General features: G+C 44.1%; 1 protein-coding gene across 14 annotated transcripts in view; it reads left to right on the top strand.

Annotated features, from left to right (window-relative positions):
- Window positions 1-15,421, top strand: part of TJP2 (tight junction protein 2) — a 111,743-nt gene that overhangs the window by 57,290 nt on the left and 39,032 nt on the right. For 2 of the 14 annotated variants that reach the window (XM_014845986.3, XM_014845982.3), the window contains exon 1: window positions 12,633-12,771. The exons of 11 other annotated variants lie outside the window; for them this stretch is intronic. In XM_014845986.3, coding sequence (XP_014701472.2) covers window positions 12,700-12,771 — 72 coding nt within the window. In that variant the 5' untranslated portion in view covers window positions 12,633-12,699. Of the gene's footprint in view, window positions 1-12,630; window positions 12,772-15,421 lie in introns of those variants that run through there. One more of the 14 variants, XM_070495356.1, reaches the window with a different exon arrangement.

The raw sequence follows: 15,421 nt of genomic DNA, 5'->3' as shown, positions 1-15,421 counted from the left end.
TACTTAACTGTTGAATGACTGAATGCAATCTATTTTTAAAATCTTTCGTTAAACTTAGACCACATTACCCTCTTTTAGAGTGGGGCTTTTCTTTTTTTTTTTTTTTTTTGAGGAAGATGAGCCCTGAGCTAACATCTGCTGCCAAGCCTCCTCTTTTTGCTGAGGAAGACTGGCCCTGAGCTAACATCCGTGCCCACTTTCCTCTATTTTGTATGTGGGATCGGCTTGATGAGCAGTGCGTAGGTCTGCGCCCGGGATCCGAACCAGTGAACCCTGGGCCACCGAAGCAGAGTGCACAATCTTAACTGCTACCCCACTGGGCCGGCCCCTAGAGTGAGGCTTATTTAATATGGGAAACATCCTTCCTTTGTGTGGTACTTTACAGTTTGTAAAAACTTCCACATAAAATTCTCGCTTCATCTCCCAAGAACCCTGTGCGCTGGGTATTATCACCCGAGATGTTCAGAGAACTTAGAGTTTATACACCTAGTTAGTGATAAATCAGGGACTTGAGCCACTGACAAACTGGGAAGGTTGGAGAGAGAGTGTTGTGTTCTTGTCTGGCTTCCACCCTCAACCCCCAAGGGGAAACACAAGCCTGAGTCATCTGGCAAATGCAGGGGAGGTCCTTACCTGAATTTTCTTCGGTGGACAGGTTTGGGGGCTTGTTGCTCTCCTTCAGATGAACACTCTTGACGGTGCCCAGCGGCTTCCCTGGGTCCTTTGACGTTCCCTGGTGTGTGCGTCCGTTTCTCAGAAAGCCTAGGACACATTTCTGAGGCGTGTCCTGATACCAGTTCCTTACCCGCTCCTCAGTAGCAGACTGCAGAGGTGTCTTTGGAACCTGCCTTAGAAACGATACTTTACTTTGGTCTTTCCTCACAGGCGAAGGGGATCTTGACTGGTACCTAAACCCTTGGCCTCAGCTGCCCTGAGGAAACCATTACTGCAGGCGGAATTCAGGGCCTCCCTTTCTTCCTTCTTCCCGCCTCCTGTATGCAACAACTTGCTGGGGCTGCCGACCTAGGCTTGCATTTCTCCCCTGCTTCTCAGTAAAGTGAGGAATTTAGACTTAAATAGATAAAAATACACACCCACTTGTGCCATCGACCTGCCTCAGACTTCTTCTTATTTTCCTCATAGGTGGGGACCAAGATCCTTCCTGAGACCAGGGTCCCCCATCTGCCTCCTCTCTGTGCCCCAGCTGTGGGGGTCTCCTGCCTGTCCTTCCTCAGGGGGCCGCATACCCTGCTTCCACAGGGTCACTAAGAGGGAGAGCCTTCCCTCGTCTGCCTGGAGAGGCCAGTCCTCCTCTAGACCTTGCTGTGCTTTCCCTTCGTGGCGCACGTCACAGTTTTCATTCTGCAGTTGCTGACTGACCCTTGATTTAGGGCCGACCGCGTTAGCCGTGAGCTCCAGGAGGGCAGGACCGTGTTTAGTAGCCTCACCATTTAATCTCTAGTGCTCAGTACAGAGCCTGGCACGAAAGAGGTGCTTAATAAATGTTTATTGAAGGAACCAACGATGGAGCCCACCTTCTGCGTGAAACTTCAACTCCTGTAGCTCTTTCTCCTTGAAATTCTATTCTTCCATACCAGTTAGGGAACGATGAACAGTAGAAAGTGCTGTCTTCTCCTTTGCGGATGGCTTAAATTCCTTCGGCGATCCCGTGGCACCCAGAGCAGGGTCGGAAACTGTGGGTGTTGATTGATTGTAATAACGCTTTTGTGTTTTTTTAATGTTAATGAGCAACAACTAAAGGTGTAATTTTCCACTTTTGGTTTCCCCCCTGCTATTTGCACATTTACCTGGCCTCTTACAAAAGCCATAATGGCAGCCTTTTATTGTCATTATTAAAGTCCATTTCTAATTTCCTCTAAATTACGTTTTGAAATTTTAAATTTAAAGGGAAACTGGTGTCTCTCCCTTTTTATTTCTGCGTCATTGTGCCACCTAGTGGATTATAGGTGTGTTACTATGCCGTGGCCTTTGCTGGTTTCCTGATAATCAACATAGTCCACAAAAGGAATATGATGGGTACCTTTTTATGCTTTAAGATCACACACAGTTTCTGCCAAAAATTTACGTTACTAGGCAAAAATGGATTTTTTTTGAGAGAAGCTCAACGTTATTTAATTCAGAATTTAAAAAAAAATGTTGACCCGTATCTGAAATTTCCCATTTCACCAATAAAGGAAAACAATGTGTGTGTGGAGGGGAGAGTGTCCTACACATTTTTTTATGGACTGTCAGTTTAACTCAGTTTATTTAATAATGGCACACAAGATACTAGATCAAAGAATGAAGTCTTTTTTTAAGTTTGGAAATAAGCCGGTTTCAAACATCTGAACTTTTTCTTTCTTTCAATTTTGTCAGGAGAAAAAAAATTAGAGAAGCCTAACTCTTTTGGTATAACTTGCTTCAATTTCATCTACTTCTCTGTTTTATTATTAAGTCGAAGTCATCAGTAAGGCTCCTTGATTTGCATTTTTCTTATTTTTAACGGCCTGGCTCGGGTTCCCACATTTCATACGTTTCATCGGTGTGGGAGGTAGATGCAGGAGACCTCACCTTTCCCCTTCTTGTCTCTGGTCTTTGCCGCCCCCTCCCCTTAATGGAGTGTGTTCTAGTAGGACCGAGCCAACTGTGCAGACCGAGGAGTTCTTTGTTTTTCTCCATTGATTCCCTGAGACGCAGTGGACACTTGTGCTAAATGCACCATACAAGTACACCTTCTATTATCAAGTTGATGATATTTTAAATACGTATAAATATATAACAACAAATACTTATGCAGTACAAGCCCTAAATTGTAAGTTTTTTAATCGCATCCATACATTAATGGTTTAATTTAAAGTTTTTGTGTCTCTTACTGAGAGCTGGTTAAATTAGTGTTTTCAAAGTGTCATTTGCTAAGCGTTATTGACATGTCTACAAAAGGCGTTCAGTCTTTTCTTTTTCCCCCACAATCTTTTTTTCTTGCAGGGAAGTTTTTAAAAGATTACCAAAAGGATGCTTAAAAGTATGAAAACAAGTACTGTTTTTGTAAATAAATAGTATTTTGTAAATAAATAGTATTTTTTTTCTCCTCAAAATGGCGTTTGAAAAATATGGGATTTGACTCATGTTGCTGCAGCACTGTAGATGGCTAGAACTTTTTTTAAAAGAAGAGTCAGTACACATGAAGAGGCTTAGAGATGTTGATGCTCTTTAATTCAGAAATACTACAGAATATGGGGGGAGTGCTTCAGATACAACTACATTTGCCATAGTATTAGTTACGGTAGCCAGAAATTGCAAACAGCTTAAATGACTGCTATGAATATAGTTAATAAATTGTCTACTAAATGTGGCTATTTACAAATTTAATTTAATTAAAATTGTGTAAATATTCAGTTCCTTCATTGCAGTAGCCACATTTCAAGTGCTCAGTAGCCGCATGTGGCTAAGGGGCTACCATACTGGACAGCACAGCCACAGGACATTGTCATCGTGGCGCAAAGTTCTGTTGGAGAGCTCTGCTGGTCCACTGCCTCTCTGTGTCAATGTGCCTACCAGTCACGTGCGGGCTCTTGTTAAAATGCATGTTCTTATCAACAGGTCCAGGGGAGGGCTTGAAATTCTGCTTTTCTGACAAGCTCCCAGGTGGTGACAATACAGTACCTAAAGATGAGATTCTTCAAGGTCCTGCATTTCTTCCCTGGTTATGATAGGAAAGGCGTGGCTTTGAGACTTAGGACTCTGTGTGTAGGCTCACTGGCTTTCTGGGGATTAGCCAGGAAGATTGATATGTGGCGGAAGCATCGTGTCACTCTTTCCTGTGTGAGCCATCCTCTGATGGTGCCCTGGGTCTTCGAGGCATAGTTTACCTTGTGTGTTCCATCACGGCCAACCCTGCTGGCAGGATTTAGCTGAGCACTCTAATAATTGGTTTTCTAACCTGCCTTTTGATGAAGCAGTTTATAATTTTATTTATCTTGGTACCTATCATGGGGTGGTAGTTTGTTGGTATGTTTGTTTTTATAAAGTGAAGCTGTGTCTGATTGTTATGGGCTTAGTCAGATTTAAAATCATAGGGTAGACAGGGTTGTGTCTGTTTTGCCAAATTAGCACCTTTCTGTTCAGCTTATTAATGGCTTCTTTGTAATTGCAAATAAGAATGGTCTGTTTAAATGATAATTATACTTTATAGCTTAGTGTACCAGAACTATGAACATTGAAGTCTTAAATGTAATTATCTGCTGATGTGTTTTTTTTGCCTCATATTTTACTAAAATTGGACTCATGCAGATCTGGATTCAGAACATGACCAGCCACCTACTAGCTGGGGGGCTGTGTGCAAGTTCCTTAATATCTCAGGTCATATATGTATATATTTTTTTAAGACTAATTTTTTCAGAGCAGTTTAAGGTTCACAGCAAAATTGAGGGGAAGGTGCAGAGATTTTCCATATATTCCTTGTGCCCACAGGTGCACAGCCTCCTCCATTATCAACATCACCTCCCAGAGCAGCACATTTGTTGCAGTTGATAAACCTACACTGACACATCATCATCACCCAAAGTTTGTAGTTCACCTTAGGGTTCACTCTGTGTTGTACATTCCAGGGGTTTGGACAAATGGATAATGACATATCTCCATCTTTATAGTATCATACAGAATATTTTCACTGCCCAAAAAATCCTCTGTGCTCTGCCTCTTCGTCCCTTCCTCCCTGTTCCCCTGGCAACCACTGATCTTTTTCTTGTCTCCACAGTTTTGTCTTTTCCAGAATGTCGTATAGTTAGAATCATGCACTATGTAGCCTTTTCAGATTGGCTTCATTTATTTAGTGGTATTGCATTTAACTTTCCTCCCTGTCTTTGGTCTGATGGCTCATTTCTTTCTAGCGCTAAATAACATTCCATGATCTGTATGCAGTACAGTTTATCCATTCACCTACTGAAGGACATTTTCGTTATGTCCAAATTTTGGCATTTATGAATAAAGCTGCCATACACATTTGTGTGCAGATTTTTGTGTCGACCCAAGTTTCCACCTACTTTGGGTAGATTCCAAGGAACGCGATTGCTGGATTGTGTGCTAAGAGTACGTTTAGTTTTTTGAGAACCCACCACACTGTCTTCCAAATCAGCTGTACCATTTTGCACTCTCACCAGCAAGGGAGAGTTCTCCACATCCTTGCCTACATTTAGTGGTGTCCTTGTCGCAGATTTTGGCTGATCTAATAGGTCTGTAGTGGTGTCTCATTGTTATTTTAATTTGCATTTAGCTGATGAGATGTGATGTGGAGCATCTTTTCGTATGCTTATTTCCCATCTATATGTCTTTTTTGGTGAGGTGTCTGTTAGGGTCTTTGGCCTGGTTTTTTTATTCAGTAGTTTTCTTATTGTTGATTTTTAAGAGTTCTTTCTGTATTTTGAATAACAGTCCTTTATCAAAAGATGTGTCTTTTGCAAATACTCTCTCCCAGTCTGTGGTTTGTCTTCTCATTCTCTTGACTTTGTCTTTCATACAGCCGAAGTTTGTCATTTTAGTCAAGTCTGGTTTATTAGTTCTTTGTTTCGTGGATCATCAGGGCTTAGGTTTTCGTATGTAAAAAAGGGAGGAATTGGATAGGGTTTTTGGGAGGATTAATGGTCAACAGCCATAAAGCACTTAGCCTGGTGTCTGGCATGCTGTGACGTTCAGTCAATGATGGTGTATTTCAGGCCCCCTGGTTTGCGCATGTGTTCATGAAGGCGCAGCCATTAGGGAGCTTAAACCTAACTGGCTACTGAAAGAGCCAGAAATAAAATCTGACCCGATTCCCTTCCTCCACCCTCTTCTTACCACTCCTTGCAGAAGAGTCACTGAGCCAGGTCGACTGAACCCAGGCCAACTACTTGGAAATGACCATCATGCTTATTAAGATGCTCTGAGTTGTCTGAGTGATTGCATCCATTGCTAGTCTGGGGCCCAAGTACCGACAGCTGTGGAATTTTTTTGGTTTGAAGGCCAGGGACCAGTCCCAGGTAGCTTTTGAAAGCCGCAATGGGTGCACTGTGGGAGAGGCAGTGTTCTTCAGTGCAAAGGATATAGACTTTGTAGCCACGCTGACCTGGGTTAGAGTCTGTCCTCTGCCACCTTTTACTTGTATGACCTCGAGCAAGTTACTCTACTTTTCTGACTTCAGTCGTATTTTCTGTCAAATGAGTCTAACAATTTTGGTATATTGATAATAGCTGAAAATGCCGGAGCATTTCCTCTGTGTCAGGCACTACCCTGAATTCTGTATGTGTGTTGTCTGATTAAATTCTCACAACTCTGGAGAGGTGGGTCTTGTTACTGCCCCAGCTTTATGGATGGGGGAAACTGAGGCAAGGAGCAGTTAAGTAACTTGCCTAAGGTAAGTGACGGAGCAAGGATTGTAATCCCTGCTTTCTCACTACAGATGCGTTCTTTTTTTTTCTCAAACAGCTTTGCTGAGATATAATTCACATACCATACAATAAAAGTGTACAATTCTGTGGTTTTTAGTTTATGCAGAGTTGTATGTACAGCCATCACCCTATCTATTTTAGAATGTCATCATCACCCTGAAAGGAAACCCCAAACCCATCAGCAGTCCCTCCCCGTTTACCCCTAAACTCCCCTATCCCCAGGCAACCACTCATCTGCTTTTGGTCTCTGTGGATTTGGCTCATCCGGACATTTTACAAAAATTAAATCATACAATATTTGTCCTTTTACATCTGGCTTCTTTTAGTTAAAATGTTTTCAAGATTCATCCATGTCGTAGCATGTATTAGTACTTCATTCCTCTTTATGGCTGAATAATAAATAGTCCACTGTATGGACATACCACATTTTGTTTACCCAATTATCAACTGATGGACATTTGGGTTGTTTCCACTGTTTTGCTCTTGTAGATAATGCTGCTGTGAACATTTGTGTACAAGTTTTTGTTTGGGCGTATATTTTTCATTCTCTTGGGTTCCATGATGCATTTTTAATTACTATACTTACTCTGCTCTTCTGGGAGAAGGAAAACAGGCAGTTCTTACTTGGGAGAGGTCACTTTACTTTGCTGCTAATTAATTTACCAGCATTGCCTCATTCATTTCTCTCAGCAATTATAATGGGCTGGGGATTGTGAGTCCCATTTTACAGATGAGGCAACTGAGCCTCACCAAGTGAACTGCTCTAAGTCACAGAGCTCGGAGCATGTGTAGGGAGCTGAGCTTGGACCCAGGTGTGTGTGATGGGCTACAGAGCTCTTACCTCCATGTTGTATGGCCTCCATTCTCAGGGTATTTATGGCCACCTCACCTCCCACTTGAAGGTTTACTGGCCTGGATTTCAGAGAATGCTTTCGCGGGACTTTCCCTTCTTTCACCCTGTGAAATAGATGATCATATCCTTGTTTGTACCAAGTGGCAATGGAATTGCTTGGGTGCCCAAGGTCATGGGTAAGTTGGAGAGTCAGAGTCTTGGCTGGAAGTGTCTTCTTGGAGTCTGGGCTCATTGCTCCTTATATTTCAGCACAACTGCTTTCAAAACAACAGAGCGTGCCTCCAGGCTTACTGTCATCCTCCGCCAGTTCCTCATTGCTTACTTAAATGTTCACTGAAAATTTTCCCTTAGGTAAATAAAAGGCGATGGGGTTAAAAACTCAGTAACTCTGGTACCCTTCAGCGGTAGGTCTGGAATCTAATCATATGAATTCCGATGACCTATCAGAAACCCATCTTTAAACTTCTATATTTAGGTTTTTTTCTTACCTCTGGTCAGACGCTGGCTGTGTTTGTTGTGAGGTGTGTGCTGTGAGCACACTGTGCCCACGGGTCTAATTGTTGCCTGTCAGCACTCGCCTCCCTGAGTTGTGAAGGGAGGGTCAGGAGCTGGGGATAGCATTGTGATTGTATTGGAAAGTGAAATACTGTGGAGTAAACTATGAAAGACTTTTATTGGTAAACCAGAAATTACATAAGGGGTTGTTTAATTCTCTGCTGACTAGTTTACTGCTACCAGGAAGGATTTACCTTTGAAGAGACCACAGGCAAGGGCCTCAAAGCCAAGGAACTTAGTTTATAAATTTAAAAATTACTCATTTTAGGAAGAGGGAGAGTGGAGCTCATTTTCTGTCTTCTCTGGGAAAAAGCAGTTCCTGTTTATTTATTTGATGGGTGTCTCAGAATTATGTCCAGTGAGTAGAATTTTGACTAAATCCTTCACAACCATTAAAATAAGACCGATTTCATGGGGGGAGAGGAGGAGACCACAGAAGCCCCATTCTCGGCTCAAACCATAGCCTGCCCATCCTAAGGTTGGCTGGCTATTTATACTCTCTCTTTCCAAGGATTTGAGATGCCTTCTAGAATGACTTAGTGGACACAACATAAAAATATCAGAGGAATTCTGATGCAGAAAACCATTGGCCCATTATAGTGGGGTGATGTTCTCCTAAGGTTTGTCAACTTAAAAGCAAATTCACCTGTTATTTTACCCCCAAAATGAGTTTATTCAGGAATAGCCTAAAGAATTTCAGTTGGGGATGTGCGTGCTATAGCGAACCACAGGCAAATCTGGAAAACAAGGGAGGGGAGCTGCTTTTGTAGAGGAAACGGGGGAGTGGGAGGGGCTGTTGTAAAGGAAAGTCCATTGGAAGAAAGTAACAGCTCAGGGTGGAAATGGCTTCTCATTGGCTGAGCTGTGGTGTTTCTCATTGGCTGAGCTGTTGCCAGGTGGAGAGAGAAATCTTCCTTCAGTCGTAAAGTAGTTTTACTTCCTGTGGAAGATGAAGATGCAGGCGTCCCTCTCTTCCTGTTTGGTGTGATTGACGATGAATGACAGGGCGTGAGAGCTCTCCCTGCAGATCTTCCCCACTCCAATTTAGTTAAGGTTTCTTTTATTAATGTCCACAGGTTTCACATCTGCAGTTTGGAGCCTCTTGGGAACTTTGATGATTTCTATTTGGACTCCTTTAGTCTTTCTTACTTTCTTCCTCCCCCTTTCCTTTCTCCTTCCTTTCCTTCCTTTCAGCTACCCACATAACACTTACTAAGGGCTTAGTGTGTGCAAAGCACACATCACATTCTGCTTGTGAAAAAGGGGTTCAGTCTGGAGCCGGGCACCATCTTCACCTCTCTGTCTGGTGGTGGTTAGCTGGGTAAACTCTCTGGCCTCAGCTTTCCTATCTGTAGAATGGGGGCAGTCAAGGCCTGCTCACAGAGTTGTCGGCCTTCAGTGAAAAACTGTATACATAGCCCTGGTGCGGAGCTCTGCTGACTGTTAATGACTTCCTGCCTTTCCAGTTCTCATTTTGTCTCCTATTTCCAGGGAGGGTATGGGTTTTAAGACCCCCAAGCTGCAGATTAAGTTGTTTCCACACTTGTTTCCATGCTGAGATTGTAGAATCCTGTGTGTGTTGTTAAGCACTTTACTGCCCAGCCGCACTGAGGACTTGCAGTGACTTGAACACACCTTGCAGGTTATCCCTCCTGCTCTGCCATGCTGGTCCATCTTCCTACAATGTTCCCCGACCTGGCAAGTCAGCCAGCCTTCAGCACCGAGCTCCTGTAGAACTCTGAGTGGCAGAGAGGGCCTTCCTGTGGTCGGGCACACCTCCCCCCCCCCCCCTCCGCCCCCCCCAGACCTCCCATCCCCAGTGAATAACTCCCACTTACGCCATCACTTTCACGCAGTATGTACTTGCCATTACCTTGTGGCTCATCTTGTTCCAGCCCCACACGGCCTTTTTTCTTTCATGAAATAAGAAGCTTGGTTCTCACCTCAGGGCCTTTGCATTTGCTCTTCCCTCTCCTTGGAGAGCTGTTCAGATTTTCCTGGGATTAGTTCTTTCCAGTGTCACAGCCCATGGCACTTATTGCTACCTGCGATTATAATATCTGTTTACTTGTTTATTGTTTGTTTCCTCTGTTAAAATCCTCCCCGTGAGGGAAGGACTTTGGCTTGTACCCCTGCAGCATCTAAAACGGTATCTGGCACGTCGTAGGTATCGGGGAATATGTGTTGAATGCATGAACCTTGTACATTTGTCTGCTGTTGTAGTTGCACTGAGTACGGATAATTGTTTATGTGGCCCACTTCCCACTGGCCTGTGACTGCTTAGCGTCATGACTTAGGGTCATTCGTCTTCAATTTACAGGGCTAGGTGTCTAGTTGCTGCTCGGTAAGTATTTTCTGAATATGTGACTGTGGAGGTTAGGAATCTTTGAGGAGGTAAATCGCTAAACTCTTGAGATCTTCTCATGGAGGTAGCTGTCCACCACAAAACGTCCCTTTGACGTCCTGGCAGAACAGCTGCTGGTTGGCACGGGCTTCGGTGGTTCTGCTGGCCATGCCCTCTGGCCCCTCCCCCTTTCTTTTTCAGGGTCTTTGCCCTGTGCTGTTCCTCGGGTCCTGCACAACCCCCTCCACATTCTTCAGGCTTCATCTCTGCCTCCCTTGCTCGTGCAAACAGCCCCCGCTCCCCACCCACCCAACTGGATCAGGTGCTGGGTCTTGCCAAACTTCCTGAGGGCAGTGCTGTATCTGTTTTGACTTTCATTTGATCCTCAGCGCCTAGCGCATTGCACTTGGTAAACATTTGAGTGAATCAGTAAAGAACTAGTAATAGCACACTCATGTTCATAGCAGCGTTATTCACAGTATCCAAGAGGTGAAAGCAGCCCAGGTGTCCATCGAGGATGAATGGGTAAACAAAATGTTGTATATGCCTACGGGGGAATATTATTCAGCCTTAAAAAGGAAGGAAATTCTGACACGTGTTACCAGGATGAAACTTGAGGACATTATGCTAAGTGAAATAGCCAGTCCCAAATAGACACATGTGATTCCACTTTGGTGAGGTATCTAGAGCGCTCAGATGCATAGAAACAGAAAGTACAACAGTGGTTACCAGGGGCTGGGGGAGGCAGAGATGGGGAGTTGTTTGATGGGTGCAGATTTTCAGGGTGTACATTTTGCAGGACAAGAGTCTTGAAGATTGGTTGTGCAACAGTGTGAATGTACTTAACACTACTGAACTATACACTTAGAAATGATTAAGTTGGTACGTTTAATGTTATTTGGTTTTTAGCACAATTACGAAAAAGAATTAGGGCAGAGACTGATTCTGGAAATCACTGTACAAGAATCTGGAATCCTTAAATTATAGGACACCTGTGACTTCTGGGCAGTATGCATAAATTTAGGGGCAAGAAGTATTTATTTCCTCACCAGGGAGACCCGGATGTTTTCTTAAGGACTGTCAGAGTCAAGGAGTGGGCTGGCTTGAGCCCCTCCACGCCTCCCAGAATTCCTGTACTTTTTGCCCCTGGGGCCCCGTGAGCCAAGGAGCCGGGCCCTAGCCCCGCTGGTGTGCAGGGACCCTGCCCAAGTCTGCACGGCCCGGACTGCTTAGCTCCAAGCTTCCTCCTTCAGTCGGCTCTTTTGTCCTTTCTCCTCTCCTGGGTGTAAGGTCTGAAACAAACTTTCATTCACCTCCCATCTTGTTTTGCTGTTCCAGCACTTACGAAGAACTGATTCTTGTAGAGTTCAAGGGAAGGACATGACCATTTCGAGTGCCTGTTCAGCGCAGGCACTTGGTAGTGGTGGCCTCATTTCATGCTGACATTGGCCGCTGAGGTGGAGGTGGTATTCTCCCTGTGTTATAAAGGAGGAAGCAGATTATCCAAGGCCCCACAGCTAAGTCACACAACAGAAGTTGCACCCCAAATCGTCTCCCTTTCAAACTCACATTCTTGCTTCTGCTTCAAGTTGCTCCCTACGTGGTCTCCATCTTGTGGTCCAAACTTATCGCACGTCTCAACCTCAAACAGATCTGATGGTGTAGTCCTTACTTGCAAATGGCTCGGTCTAGTCCATTGGTGTGACCTACACTATGGTAGTGAGAATGATCACGGGCTCCCCAGACCAGCTTCTGAAATCCCAAACCAATCTGAAGCCCTGGGCATCCCATACAATCTTTTCTAGATATTCAGAAACCTAGAAATGTGCTTTTCAAACCCCTCTCCCCCAAGTGGTAAAGACAAAGAAAGAAACAGATAGCAGGGCTCTGTTTTGTTCTTTTATCTGCTAAATTTACAGAAAGTTTAGAGAGAAGAGAAAATTCTGCTGAGTGAGGACTCTGTCCCTGAGTTGGCCTTATGCTGCCCAAGTCTTATCTTCTCCAAGAATGTGAAACATCTTATCTTCGTGCCTTTTCGTTTCTATGTAACAGTAGCAATTCAGTTCGCCTAAAATATTACCAGTTCATTTCCAACCAGCTTTTTCTTTGTGTGTGTATATGGGAGGGTCTGTGTATATAAATACTTCTCCAAATATTCCTTTCCATAGTATTGTTCTAGAATGTCCTGCTTTCTTAATTTCTACTAGATACTGAATCATTTTATATGTCTAAAAGGAATATTGACTCAAATTCTCTAGTTCCCTCGCCCAGGAGAGAGGGAGGAACAGAAAGCTGTGAAAGTGGTGCGCAAATGCAGACTGCTTTCCTTTTTCCCTCACAAGCGGTGCTTTTCAAAGCGTTTGGCGTCCCTGCTGTGTGGATGTGCCACTGCGAGATGACAACAGGATTTGCTGGGAATGTGGGCCACTATTGTATCCGCCTTACGTAACCACGTGGAGTGATGGCAATGGGTGAGCAGCCTGGGATGTAGGCAGTAGCCTGGCTGAGTACCCTCCAGAGTACCCATGAAGACTGCTCAGGTCCTGCAGAGGATGTGGATCCAGGCTGTTAAAAAGTTGAGGAGATGGAAAGGCCGTGTGAGTCCCTCTGCAAACTCCCCCCCTTTTCTTTCCCAAGCTTTCTTTGTGGGAAGTTGGTGGGGGGTGGGGGCTTGGGGGGGAAGCAGAAGCCTTCTCACAGTGACTCCTTTCTCTTCCGTTCTTGTGCTATTGGCAGCTTTCAGTATCAAACCGTCAGATGCAGATTCTAGTCAGTGTGGGTTTTTGAAATACTCATCTTATTTTTAGCAGACTTGCACGAAACTGATAGCCTCTTATGGGATTTATGAATCAAAGGCTGCTGTATTCCATGTGTTGGCAATCTGCACGCACAGTTTTGCTTGCTGCGTGTAGCTTTAATATACTGCCTTGTATAAGTCGTTTGTGTTTGGGATTTCTTGTTTTGGGGTAAAACTTTTTGCTTCCTTGTACTGTAGAAACCTATATTCCTTTTCTTATATGTAGGTTTCTAAATTATAGGAAAAAAATTTTTCTCATGTTCCTTTTTTCTCTTTTAGTTTGAACACGTGTAATACTGTCACACACAGGAGCGTTCACTTTTATGACTTGGGATTTTTTCCAAGCATGTCCCTTCTGGGCAGATTCCAATTCATCTTTAGTTTTAGCTGTGGCCTCCATCCCTGGGAAGCAGCAGTTTGTGGACAAAAAGCCTAAAAGTTGCCTTTTGGGGGAGTCAGGACAGTGAAGACTTTTGGTATCTGCCTTCTGCTTGGTTTTTATCATACTTCTGTATTCTTACGTAAACTGTAGGATTTAACCGGTTCAGCCAGGATTTTTCAAGGGAAAGAAACTTATAACAGCTAGAGGATATTTTTTAAAAGATCAGATAGCTATTTGTCTTTGTCCCTTTCTCATCATTCTTCATGTAAACACCTTATCGTTAATGCAAAGTTTTTTGTTTATGGCAGAAAAACAGGCTCACTTTGAACTTCCCCTGTGGTCCAGGAATGACCCGTTATAGTATCGAGGGGGTTGTTGTCAACACTGCTTCCATGAAAAGTGAAAGTGATGAGGAAGAGGGGGTGCAGGGCGGCTGCAGATCCTGCTGGTGCACGGAGTGTTGACTCTTGGGTGAGAAGGGGACCAGGGGGCTTCTGTGCGCTGCTGCTCCCCCAGAGCTGGCCTCCTTCCTTCTCCACCTCACCTGCCTATCAGGCACCTTTCCAGTTACAGCCGCCAGCCCTGCCTTGCCCTCCCTCCAGCTGAAATGATCGCACTTTCTTCCGCTCTTTCGCTTTGCAGACTCTGTACTGCGTTAAAAGGTGTTTGGTATAAGATCCTTGGCCGGGAATTGGGTACCCACTGATGTTCATTTATTCCGCCCCCCCCCCCCATTTTTTAGCTTACGAAATGTTTGGTACATGTAACAGAATTATGTATCTGAATCGTAAAGCATAATTATAAAATCCATATCCCTGAGTCCATCACACACCCCGGAGACCCTCACCAAGACGGACGCGAGTTCCTTCCCCACTGCTCTGCCTCATCCCCAGGCTGCTTCATCCTGAACCTTGTGTTTTTCGTTCCCTTGCTTTTTCTTTATAGTTTTACCACACACACACACACACACACATACATACAATACATACAAACATCTCTAAACAAAAAAATGGTTTTTTAAAGTTTTTTTTGGTTTTGGGGGGTTTTTTGCTGAGGAAGATTCACCCTGAGCTAACACCTGTGCCAGTCATCCTCTGTTTTGTATGTGGGTTGCCACCACTGCCTGGCTGCTGCTGAGTGGTGTGGGTCCGTGCCCAGGAACCAAACCTGAGTCACCAAAGCAGGGTGTGCTGAACTTAACCACCAGGTCGTGGGGCCGGCCCCAACGAAAAATTAGTTTTGTTGGCTTTTTTTCCTATTGTAGTCAAAAACGCATAATGTAAAATTTACCATCTCAGCCATTCTTCAGTGCCCAGTGCAGCAGTGTATATTCACATTGCTGTGAAACCTTGGTTTGCTTTTTGAATCATATAAAAATGATATCACACTCTGCAAATTCTTCTAGGATGTTTTTCACCCAACATTTTGTTTTGAGTTGCGTCTGTGTTGTGGTATGTGTGGCTCTTGTTTGTTTTCATTGCAGTATTGCATTTTAATAGTATAATTCTATGTGTACCCTTGTGCACATATATTTGTGCATTTCTCCTGGGTCTCTGCCCTGAAGAGGACTCATCGCATAGTGGAATATGTGTACCTTTAACTCTGTTATATGTATGTTCTTCCTATGGCCCTGCATATAAAGCTCCCCAAATGCTTAGCAGCTACCCACAGCCATTCACCCAGAGAGAGTCTGAATATTGACAGCAGCTCTCTGATCTGTGCATAGCCCAGCACAGGTTGGGTGGGGCCAGAGCCCAGCAGCCCAGTTTGAAAGGCATGAGATCAGCTCTCAGCTAAGCTGCTACAGGCTGGCAGCCTGTCCCAGGGGATGTACACAAGCTGATGTTCTGAGGCATGTGTGTGATTATGTGGGGTGCTCTGTGTTCTGAAAAAAGAACAGATAGAAGAGGCAGGGAAGATACTCAGTGATTGGCTTTTGGGGCACACCGTGATTGGTTTCTCCACGTGGGCTTTGGCTGTTTTATTTTTTCATTTTTAAATTTTTTTTTTTTTTTTTTTTTGAGGAAGATCAGCCCTGAGCTAACATCTGCTGCCAATCCCCCTCTTT

The sequence above is a fragment of the Equus asinus genome, chromosome 23 (genome assembly GCF_041296235.1).
Source record: "Equus asinus isolate D_3611 breed Donkey chromosome 23, EquAss-T2T_v2, whole genome shotgun sequence".
NCBI classification, from domain to species: Eukaryota; Metazoa; Chordata; class Mammalia; order Perissodactyla; family Equidae; genus Equus; species Equus asinus.
This window is presented reverse-complemented; position numbering and strand designations above follow the sequence as displayed.